Source organism: Sinocyclocheilus anshuiensis, unplaced genomic scaffold, assembly GCF_001515605.1.
Source record: "Sinocyclocheilus anshuiensis isolate Anshui unplaced genomic scaffold, SAMN03320099.WGS_v1.1 scaffold1202, whole genome shotgun sequence".
Lineage (NCBI taxonomy): Eukaryota > Metazoa > Chordata > Actinopteri > Cypriniformes > Cyprinidae > Sinocyclocheilus > Sinocyclocheilus anshuiensis.
This window is the reverse complement of record NW_015558601.1, coordinates 335229-346615: the sequence shown is the minus strand read 5'-3', so window position 1 is coordinate 346615 and position 11387 is coordinate 335229. Positions and strand designations below refer to the sequence as shown.

Sequence of the window (11387 nt, the reverse complement as noted above, 5' to 3'; positions counted from 1 at the left end):
TTTACGAACATTACGAACATCCTGTGTCTTGGGTCTCTGTGGAATTTGGCTCCTCATGTTTCAACCATGTATCTTAGATTTCTTCCAAAGTTCCTCCTTCTTTTTCAGCACACCTAATGTGAAGTATGTGTACTGTGGCAGTTTGAAGTAGCATGCATTCATACACAACAAAACACTCAAAGACGTTTTAATATTTCCTCATTTTTGCAACCTATAGAAATGTTTTTTTTTTAAATAAGTAGAACAAATAATGGCCTTTTCTTGCAAAGTACCTCCTACTCTGTCAGCACAGCTAATCAGAAGTCTGTGTACTGTGGCAGTTAGAAGTTGCATACATCCAAATAAATAAAAAAAAAGACACTATTGTTTCTCCAGTTTTGAGGCTTATAGAAACGTCAGTTTAAATACATAGATAAAATAATGGCCTTTGCATGCAAGGCACTTCCTACTCTATAAGCAAATATGAAGTCACACACACTTCAGAACTGTCACCTCACACACTGTCTGAACACCTAATATGGAGTCTTTGCTCTGTGAAAGTTTAGAGTAAGCATCTCCATTCTTGCTTCTGGAGATCTCACTAAAAGTTCAGCTCCAAAAATTATACTCTATATGTGAAATAATTGCATGCTCCTAAAAAATCACAAGAATGTTTTCCATTGATTTACTTATAGATTTTAGAAAACAACCCTTTTTTTTCTTACTCCAAACTGCCACAGTACACAGACTTCATTTTAGCTGTGCTGATAGGAGTAGGAGGTGCCTTGCATGAAATGGCCCTTGTTTTTCTCTACTTATATAAGGTGACATTTCTATTCGTCTCAAAATTGGAGAAATTAGGCAAGGTCTCAGAATTTTCTTGACTCTGAATGCATGCAACTCCAAATTGCTACACTAAAATGTTTTTATATAAAGCTTTCACATATTAGGTGAGGTCCCTTATAAGAATTGTTTTTTTATTTTTTATTTTATTATTTATTGGAATGGATAAATGTACAGTTTTATAACTTTATATGTGAAATAATTGCATGCTCCTAAAATATCATACAGTAAAATGTTTTCCATTGATTTACTTATAGATTTTAGAAAACAACAATTTTTTTACTTACTAGATTACACTTCTCTATGAGCCTCTGAAGTGAAATAATGGTGCATTTCTCTAAATTGCCTCAGTAAAATGGCTTCATATAAAGTGTGCATATGATCTGAAATGTCCTCTAGAACTGACCATTCATGTCTTCTACCTTACAGAAATTAGGTCTTTCTGGCCTTCTAAAGTGTAATAATGTTCCATATCACTTAATAGAAATGGGGTCTTTATAGCCCTCTATAGTGTAATAATGTGTCATATCTTGAAAATGCTACAGTAAAATGGTTTCATATGAAGTCTGCATATAGTATGGGACATCCTGCATTAGCTTTTACTACATATTTGAAATAGGGTCTTTATAGGCCTCTGAAGTAGAATAATGTCCCATATCTCAAAAATGCTGCAGTAAAATGGTTTTGTATGAGGTTTGCCTATAGTATGGGACGTCACGTATAAGAAATTACCATTCATTTATTCTACTTATTAGAAATGGTATCTTTATAGCCCTCTAAAGTGTAATAATGTGTCATATCTCAAAAAATGCTGCAGTAAAATGTGTTTATATGAGGTGTGCATATAGTATAGGATGTCCCTTATGCACTCTAAAAAATGCTGGGTTGTTTCAACCCAACTTTGGGTCAAATATGGACTAACCCAACCCTTGGGTTAAATTTATACATTAAATTTTTAACCCAAAAGTTGGGTTAGTGTAGGAACTGACCATTGGTTTTTTCTACTTATTAGAAATGGAGTCTTTATAGCTCTCTAAAGCACCATATAGTCCCATATCTCAAAAATGCTGCAGTAAAATGCCTTGATATGAGGTGTGCATATAGTATGGGACATCCCGTATAAGAACTTTAAGAATTGACCATTCATGTATTCTACTTATTAGAAATGGTATCTTTATAGCTCTCTAAAGTGTAATAATATGTCATATCTCAAAAAATGCTGCAGTAAAATGTTTTTGAGGTGTGCATATAGTATGGGTTGTCCCTTATAGGAACTGACCATTGTTTTTTTTTCCTACTTATTTGAAATGGGGTCTCTGTAACCCTCTAAAGCACCATATAGTCCCATATCTCAAAAATGCTGCAGTAAAACGGTTCAATATGAGGTGTGCGTATAGTATGGGACGTCCCATATAAGAATTAACCATTAGCTTTTTCTACTTATTAGAAATGGGGTCTTTATAGGCTTCTGAAGTAGAATAATGTCCCTTATCTCAAAAACGCTGCAGTAAAATGGTTTCGTATGAGGTGTGCATATAGTATGGAATGTCCCTTGTAGGAACTGACCATTGTTTTTTTCTACTTATTAGAAATGGGATCTTTATACCCCTCTAAAGTGTGATAATGTCCCTTATCTCAAAAACGCTGCAGTAAAATGGTTTCGTATGAGGTGTGCATATAGTATGGAATGTCCCTTGTAGGAACTGACCATTGGTTTTTTCTACTTATTAGAAATTGGGTCTTTATAGCCCTCTAAACTGCCAAATGGTCCAAATGCTGCAGTAAAACGGTTCAATATGAGGTGTGCGTATAGTATGGGACGTCCCATATAAGAATTAACCATTAGCTTTTTCTACTTATTAGAAATGGGGTCTTTATAGGCTTCTGAAGTAGAATAATGTCCCTTATCTCAAAAACGCTGCAGTAAAATGGTTTCGTATGAGGTGTGCATATAGTATGGAATGTCCCTTGTAGGAACTGACCATTGTTTTTTTCTACTTATTAGAAATTGGGTCTTTATAGCCCTCTAAAGTGCCAAATGGTCCCATATCTCAAAAATGCTGCAGTGAAATGGTTTAATGTAAGACCTGTAAGACATATGGAAAGCAAGAGCACTCAGAGTCCAAGTTAAAAGCCATTGTATTTTTAAAACAAAAAAAAAGCCATTAACCCTCTGGGGTCTAAGGGTGTTTTGGGGGCCTGGAGAAGTTTTGACATGCCCTGACATTTGTGCTTTTTTCAGTTGCTTATAAACATATAAATGGCTAAAGTCTAATGACACTATAATCAGCACAAATTGGGGTAGAATAATACGTGAGCAGCATGTATTTGTGTTTTTGAGAAAGCAATGTGTATGCGTGGTTAGAGAAAAATTTAAAATGTTAAATCACTCGAATAAGGCCATAAAACACATACAGAACATTTGTTCACAAGACTTTTGAGAACTGGTTCTTGTAGCCTAGAGTTTTTGCTTCAAAATGATGTGAAAACGAATGTTTGCTCACAGTGTCATATTTGAGGCACGTAACTTTCTCTTATTCCCCATGACTCCAGCAAACAATCTATGCTGTTTTAATGTGCTCAGCTCTGTTAGTTTAACTTCTAGCACAATGGTAGACAACTTGGATTCATTGATGTTTGGCAAGATACTGCAAGGTATGCATTCACATTCATGAATGTCCACATGTCAAAGTTGGCTCTTTTCATCTCCTCCACCACATTCTCTTTTGTCACTTTGTATCTGGCAGAAACCATGTCCTTCACATAAAACAAAGGCCGCTGACAATGGCTGTGAATCTTTTATATGTTCACTAGAGCTTCATCAATGTCCTTTTGCCTTGCTGAAAATAAAATAAAATTAAAGTGACTTAATAAACTGTAAACTGTGTAACTCATGACATTTATATAACATATAAAGTTTTTAGGCTTTGATGTCTTGTTGCTGTTGTTTTCTCTTCACGTTTGGCACTGAGAGGCCCAGATGATTTTATACACACCTGGTCTATGTACAGTACACCAGATTTTGACAACCGTCAGCTACATGAAGGTGTTTGGATTGCGTGTGTCACAGCATTGATGAGGTGTTATTGTGGCATGTCAGCTGCTGATCACAAACCATACACAAATCACAAAGTGGTTTTCTAAGTTCTAAAAATGGACTCATTACTCCACTCATTTCTAAATATATTTCAAATGGCAAATTATCAGTTTCTTTTCCTGCCAAACCCACAATCTGGCCTTGTCATGTTTGTTTTAAAGTACAATATGGTGTTATTTCACATCCGGTGGTTAACTAGGCATCCTGAGGTGAGCACTGATCATGGATAGACCTGAGATCAGTTAATCAGTTCACTTTGAGATCAACATCCCCTAGTGGCAGCAGTGTGGCATAACAAAGCCTTGTTTGCTGAAATCACATGACTTTGATACAACCTCCAAACCCCTGTTTCAAAACAAAAGATCTGTAAAGGTTTTGAAGCTTGACTTTACTACGTGACTAATTTTTCATGTAAAAGCTCACTATAGTTTGGTCTCTAATTAAAACTAATATGCTTGTTGTATTCTGTTATATTTCAACGATGTACAACACAAGTCTATCTGTTATGTACAATTCTTTAACGGATCACATTTTCAAGTAAAGTAGATGTTTTTTTTTATGTCATGAAAATGGAGCATCCCTAATATGTCAAATTCAAGAACTTGACAAATCAATGATTTGGCCCGACATTTCTTCATTTACAAGAAGAAAAAAAGAGAGCGAGAGAGAAATGCTACTGAAATGTGTTGATTTAAAACTTATATTTTTGTCTTAATATTTGCTGTTGTTGTATTTTTGAAACAGATGAAGAAATACATTCAGACATTTCATAAAAAAACACAGAGATGAACACAACACACAGAACAGGAGAATAATAAATGAGCCAAAATGCTTTACATTTCTTGAAATAATCAATTCTGAACATTTACTCTCAGTCTTTATTCTCCTGTTTCTCATGGTTTGTCAATAAAATTCATTAAAGTAATTAGTCTGCATTGCTAATGTCATAGAATAGCATAGTTTAATAACAGTGGGGCACATTGTCACAACGTTCCCCATCTGTGCAACTGGAATTTAAATCAGATAAAAAATGTACTTCAGCCAGAAATTTGCTTTTGCTATGGTTAAATAAATGTTAAGCGATCACTTTTTTCACTTTATAGTGTTGACATGGCAACTAGTAAATACCGAAGGTTTTGTTATGCTAGCATGTGTGGAATTGCTATTAGCAAAACCTTACAATTTACAATGGGGAACACTATTGACACTTTTGCACTGAGTATCTTTATTGATTGATTGATTAAAATAAATAGAAGATATGGTTTATCCTGCTGCCTATTTTGTCTTTTTAATGAATCAGTGGCTTCAATCTCAATCTTCTTAGACCAAAAATCCAAACATCTCAATGAAAATGTATCAACAGAATTTGCCTCTAACACCAGGGAGTCGACACGGCTCCAGAAACAGCAGTTGGCTGCTCTCTAAAAGTGAAAACGAGATAATGAAAGAATGGTGTGGTGGTGATATTCACAGATTCATTCTTCATGACCAGGAAGAACGTCTTCAATCCCTCTGACCATTAGACATCCACGGTCTCAGCGGCTGATGGACTGACTGCTGCCTCACACATGGCGCTAGGCTTTGAGCTGAGGTGTTTAGCACAAACTACGATGAGAAGCGTGACAATAGCCACTGTTTGCCTACACTGTAAAATCCAATAGTTTACCTTACTTAGATTTAATTAGTTGTCTTTACTTAGTTGTCATACTTACTAGGTTTTATTAAGTTACAGCTACTTTCAAGGCAAATAAAACAATTTACTTACTGTTTTGAGTGACACTTACTTAAAATATTCAAGTAGCCACAAAGGAACCAATGACATTAATAAACCAGTGAGAGGCAGCAGTGCATTAATATGTTGCTAATGTGCAACATAACAACAGAAGAAGAAGAAAGGAAAAAGAGTCTTAATAAACTTTTCACTCATTTCCTCCATGTCTGCAGTTATCTTTCACTAGTTGCATTCACTCATTTCCCAAAGTCATCTTGAATGTTGAATTTTCAATACAACTGAAATATTTGAGAGGACATCACATAAGCTAACTTCATAAATTGATGTTTAATTTCCTAAAATGTTTTTTTTTTTTAACTCACCATTATAGTGATTAGCGTTCCCTTTGGTTGGGCACTTGGAACGTCTTTTTTGTTACTATAGTTTTTTACCTGTTAATGCAGCAATGCAGCAATGCATCATGAAGTCAGAGTTATTTGATTTCAAGGGAAGTAACGTAACAAATGGATTGCTTTTATAAAATGACTTATTTTCTAGTTAAAGCATTAGTGTGTTTTTTTTTGTGTGTGTTCATTAATGAACTTTTTCAAATTTAATTTTTCATAAATACATTGAGATGCTTTTAATTGGGTTTATATAATCCTTATATAGTGTGTGGTAATATGCTAAAGTCACACACAGTCTTAAGCCTTCAGCACGTGAATCACAACAGTGATAATTCAATTTCATTTATTTTCATTAATTGTAACAATAACCATTTTATTTGCTCTTTTTGTTGTGCTACTACTGACACAAGACAGCAAATAAAATTGGCAAATAAAATCAACAACTGTAAAACAAAGCAACTGCATAATTTATTCATGCCGCAATGCACTCTGGGAGTCAGTGAGTAGTCATGAGTAAACCTAAATGAAAGGATCAAGTACCCCCTACAGTTCTTTTTTAAGTTACTAGAACTCTCGTGTAAGTAAACTATACTAACTAAGCATTTGTCAGTACAACATACTAATCCTATTTCACTTTACTTAGTTTTTTCAAGGCAATCGGTTTGCATGCTTTTTTTAAGTAAGCCCAACTAATTAGATTTTACAGTGTACTTCAGTTTAATGTCAGAAGAATTGACTGAAGTGGCTCTGACTGTTCACTGTTTAGTCTCACAAGAACTGATTGGTTTGTAACAGCCTTTCTTCCTTCAAACCTTTAAGTAGTATTAGAAAAATGTTACATTAGGCAGGTTACATTGTCTAGGTTCCCAGCAGAGGACTGATAAAAACGTAGTGGAGATTTGCCATCATGCTTCTTCAAAAACTTTTCTAGTTATTCCATCTGCAAAATATTTTTGCAGCGCTCAAGACAGTGGAGTCAAATGAGACAAGTCAGTCTTTTAATTATAACTTGGGAAATAATACTTTGAAGATAAGTATTACTTTTTTTTTAAGATACTTTTTTAGATAATAATAATAATAATAATTCCTTACATTTTATAGCGCTATTTTCTGGGTACTCAAAGCACTTTACATAGAAGGGGGGAATCTCCTCAACCACCACCAGTGTGCAGCATCCACCTGGATAAACAGATAAAAATGTCTACCAAATGTACAAATGTCAGTGGGCTGATTATTGATAATTAGCCTAACTTGAATATTGCTAAATGATTTGTATGATACCTCAGGTCTACCTGGAAACCAGATATTCAAAAAGACAAATAATAATAAGAATAATTAGATAAATAATAAGAATCTCTCTTCCCTACAGAATGGTAATAGTAATTTAACATATAATGAAGCCTACACAATCAGCAGTACTGTAACTGTTATTATTTTTCATGAATGTTTTTGCATTGCTTAAAATAGGCATCTCCTAGAGGAGTCCTGCCATAAACATCAGCAACAGGTTGAAGGCAGTGGTAGAGAGTCATGGCCATGGTAAGCATAAAAAAACAGCTCTCAGCATAGTCTTCCAATGGGTCATGTGCATTTGCATATGTATTTTCTAAATGATGCCTTGGGTTTATCAGGAAATCTAATTTATAGCACAACTGACAACCAGCCATTGGTCACAACCCAACAAGACTGTGATGGTAATCTATTAAGCCTGCATAATTAAAATGTACTGGTGTAATGTATCGTTTACTTACTTATTATTACTATATGTTTTTTTATTAAAGTGGAGTTTTGCATAAGCACACAGCTACGATAAAACGTGTTTCTGTCAGAAAATATCGAACATTTTGAAAGTTTTTTTTTAATATATAAATACGCTTTTACCTACCTCACGATGAAGTACAAGTCCTTTGTGCTGCAGAACCAGGGTCGTGTCGTGGCGCACTTCTCAACATTTAACTCCAGATGTGGTGTTAAAACACGCTCCTGAACACCAATTAATGAACTCCAAAATAAAACACAGCCAGGGAGTATCCCATAACACAAACTGTAACTGTTAGTCAGAGTTAAAAAATAAACTCCAGAAATCTAACGCTTTCACTCTTTTTTGCCTAACTCCTGATTTTTCAACTCTTCAATTTGCTGTGTGTATAACGTTCGCAGAAACCCCACACAAAAAATGTCTTAATACATTAAAAAAACTGCCAAATAAGCCAAACTGAGCTTTTAATTGGAGGACTGCCTGCATCTGATGTATTGTAGAGGACACAGCGAACAGGTGGGAGGAATCGCGCTGGAGGACTGAAGACGGCAATTATCAGACTTTCACATTTGCCACAAGAGGGAGAGAGGAGACGCTGATGTGTGTGAAGGACTGGCGAGATGCGCGCATCTTCATGTGAATTACACAGATGAGACTGATGAAGCATCTCACACCAGCGACAATGACACGCAGCTCTCAGCTGCTGCAAGTCGGTAAGTCTATTCACAACACGGCATGAGGACACTTCACAGGGTCATATGGATATCCAACGTGCGGTGACAGCGCGAATCTTGTAGGATAAAGTGTAAAATGTTTAGTTTTAACTTACATCTCAAACGGTTTCATATTTAAAATGTCTGTAATTATTGATGTCTATTAGTGCTATTCCACTAAATGAACAGTTTGCAGCATTAACTCCTCTAATGTAATTAAGTGAAAGGCCAGCAGACAGAATAATTGATTTTTAATTTGAAGAAAACAACAATTGTAAGAACAGTTACAGTAAGTACATTATAATACCTCTTCTGAATGTACCATTAAAGCAAATGGTGCATCATGATAAAATAATGATTGACATCCAGCTTCATATATAATGTGTTACAATGCATCATACTATTTATCATTTATGATATGAAATTATAACTGTGATTACATATGTAAAGCTTTACATTATGCATCATGAGGCAGTATGAATATCCTTTATTATTATGTATTGTTTATGCATGTTTCGTATAGGTAAAAGGAAAATGTTGATAGGATATTACATGTTGTGGTGGTGCCAGGGTGGCAAAATGTTGAATACTTTAAAATGACATTTATTTCTGGTTTGAAATAAGCATCATATTCTTTTAATTGTACGACCTTAAATTGTTTGAAAAGAGATAATTTTTCAAAATGGCACATTTTACACTCCAAATGCTTTTGCTTTGCAAAGATGCATCATTTTATTACTGCTTTGTTGCCTTGCTTTATTTTATTTATTTGTATACTTATATAGTTTTACTTTTTTTGAAGATTTGTTTAACTGTTCACTGCCAAAAGAACAATCTATGAATATTCACTCACCTTCATGTCATTCCAAAACTCTGTATGACTTTCTTTCTTCGAACACAAAAGATGAAACTGAATAATACATGGTTGCTCTTTTCCATGCATTTATAGTGAAAGGGAAATTATACTTTCAAGAAACTAAAAGCACCTTTGAAGTTTTATAAAAGCTATATTTTAAGTCTTCTGAAGCCACGGTAGCTTAATGTGAAAAACAGAAATCATAGTTATTAACTAAGTGCTACAGTGAGTCAGTGACTTGATGAGTTCATTCAAATGCTTCTGTGAAGAGATTTACTCTGGAATAAGACTCCTTTTCAGTGACACAGGTTTCATTTTTGAGTGAACTGCTCTTTAAACACAATATTTCATGAATTATTTAAACACAATTATCCTGCAGTAATGTCAGTGTTTATGTTTTGTGTTTCATGTGTGGCTTGTCTCCTACTGGAAATGAAATCTGAAACCATTTCAAAAGACAAGAACATTCCTGGATTATGACCACTGACTGCTAGAAAAAGATTGGGCGACTTACGACAACAGAAACCCATCAGAGCTCACCGGCTCCTCTCGATCCTCTTCCATGGAGGACGCAAACATCACTCACTTGGCGGCCGTGTTCGTGAACCCTCATGGCCAGGTGCCCGTTCTGGACGTTCACAACACATACACAGACTTCTACGACATGGACTATGGCGTTCCTGCAGAGGAGATGCCGGACACCACGCAGGGCCTGGCCTACTTCGTGGCCACCATCGTCATCGGAGCCGTGCTCGTCTGCATCATTCTGGTGTGCGGCTTCGGCAACTTCCTCTTCATAGCCACTCTGGCCCGATACAAGAAACTCAGGAACCTCACCAACCTGCTGATCGCCAACCTGGCCATCTCCGACTTCATAGTGGCTGTGGTCTGCTGCCCTTTCTTGGTGGATTATTACGTGGTCAAGCAGCTCTCCTGGGAGCATGGGAAAGTGCTGTGTGCCTCTGTCAACTACCTCAGGACTGTGTCTCTCTATGTGTCCACCAATGCCTTACTGGCCATCGCCATTGACAGGTTGGTGTGATTTAGATGTCATTCTTCAGTCCCGCTAGGCTAGACAGTGGGAAGGAAAAGGGTTCAGCTGTGGCTTATTCAGCGGGCAAAATATCATTGGCTTTCAGATTCATGCATTATGCAGCGTGCTTCCTGAACAAAGCACTTCCCATACTGCTCAGACAGATGATTGTGAGAAAATATTTCCAGCTTTCTAGTTATTCAGTAGGATTTAATCATCTGCTGTGCATCATCCTTGTGTGGCAACAAATCAAATGAAAACAAGAGAAACTAAAAATACAGAGCTGTACTTGAGAACAAATATAAAGGCAATAGAGCTTCAACCTTAAAGCAGTAAATTAAAGCAATAAGCCTTGAGAGGCTGTGAGTTATTACACTGAACAAAATTATAAACACAACACTTTTGTTTTTGCCCCCATTTGTCATGAGCTGAACTCAAAGATCTAAGACTTTTTCTATGTACACAAAAGGCCTATTTCTCTCAAATATTGTTCACAAATCTGTGTTAGTGAGCACTTCTCCTTTGCCGAGATAATCCATCCACCTCACAGGTGTGGCATATCAAGATGCTGATTAGACAGCATGATTATTGCACAGGTGTGCCTTAGGATGGCCACAATAAAAGGCCACTCTAAAATGTGCAGTTTTATCACACAGCACAATGCCACAGATGTCGCAAGTTTTGAGGGAGCGTGCAATTGGCATGCTGACTGCAGCAATGTCCACCAGACCTGTTGCCCGTGAATTGAATGTTCATTTCTCTACCATAAGCCGTCTCCAAAGGCGTTTCAGAGAATTTGGCAGTACATCCAACCGGCCTCACAACCGCAGACCACGTGTAACCACACCAGCCCAGGACCTCCACATCCAGCATCTTCACCTCCAAGATCGTCTGAGACCAGCCACCCGGACAGCTGCTGCAACAATCGGTTTGCATAACCAAAGAATTTCTGCACAAACGGTCAGAAACCGTCTCAGGGAAGCTCATCT

General features: G+C 36.4%; 1 protein-coding gene across 1 annotated transcript in view; it reads left to right on the top strand.

Annotated features, from left to right (window-relative positions):
• The first annotated feature begins 9927 nt into the window (after positions 1 to 9927).
• The window catches only part of LOC107680161 (prokineticin receptor 2-like), a 16038-nt gene continuing 14578 nt past the window's right edge, over positions 9928 to 11387 (top strand). The window contains exon 1 of the mRNA XM_016475944.1: positions 9928 to 10397. Coding sequence (XP_016331430.1) covers positions 9928 to 10397 — 470 coding nt within the window. The remainder of the gene's footprint in view (positions 10398 to 11387) is intronic.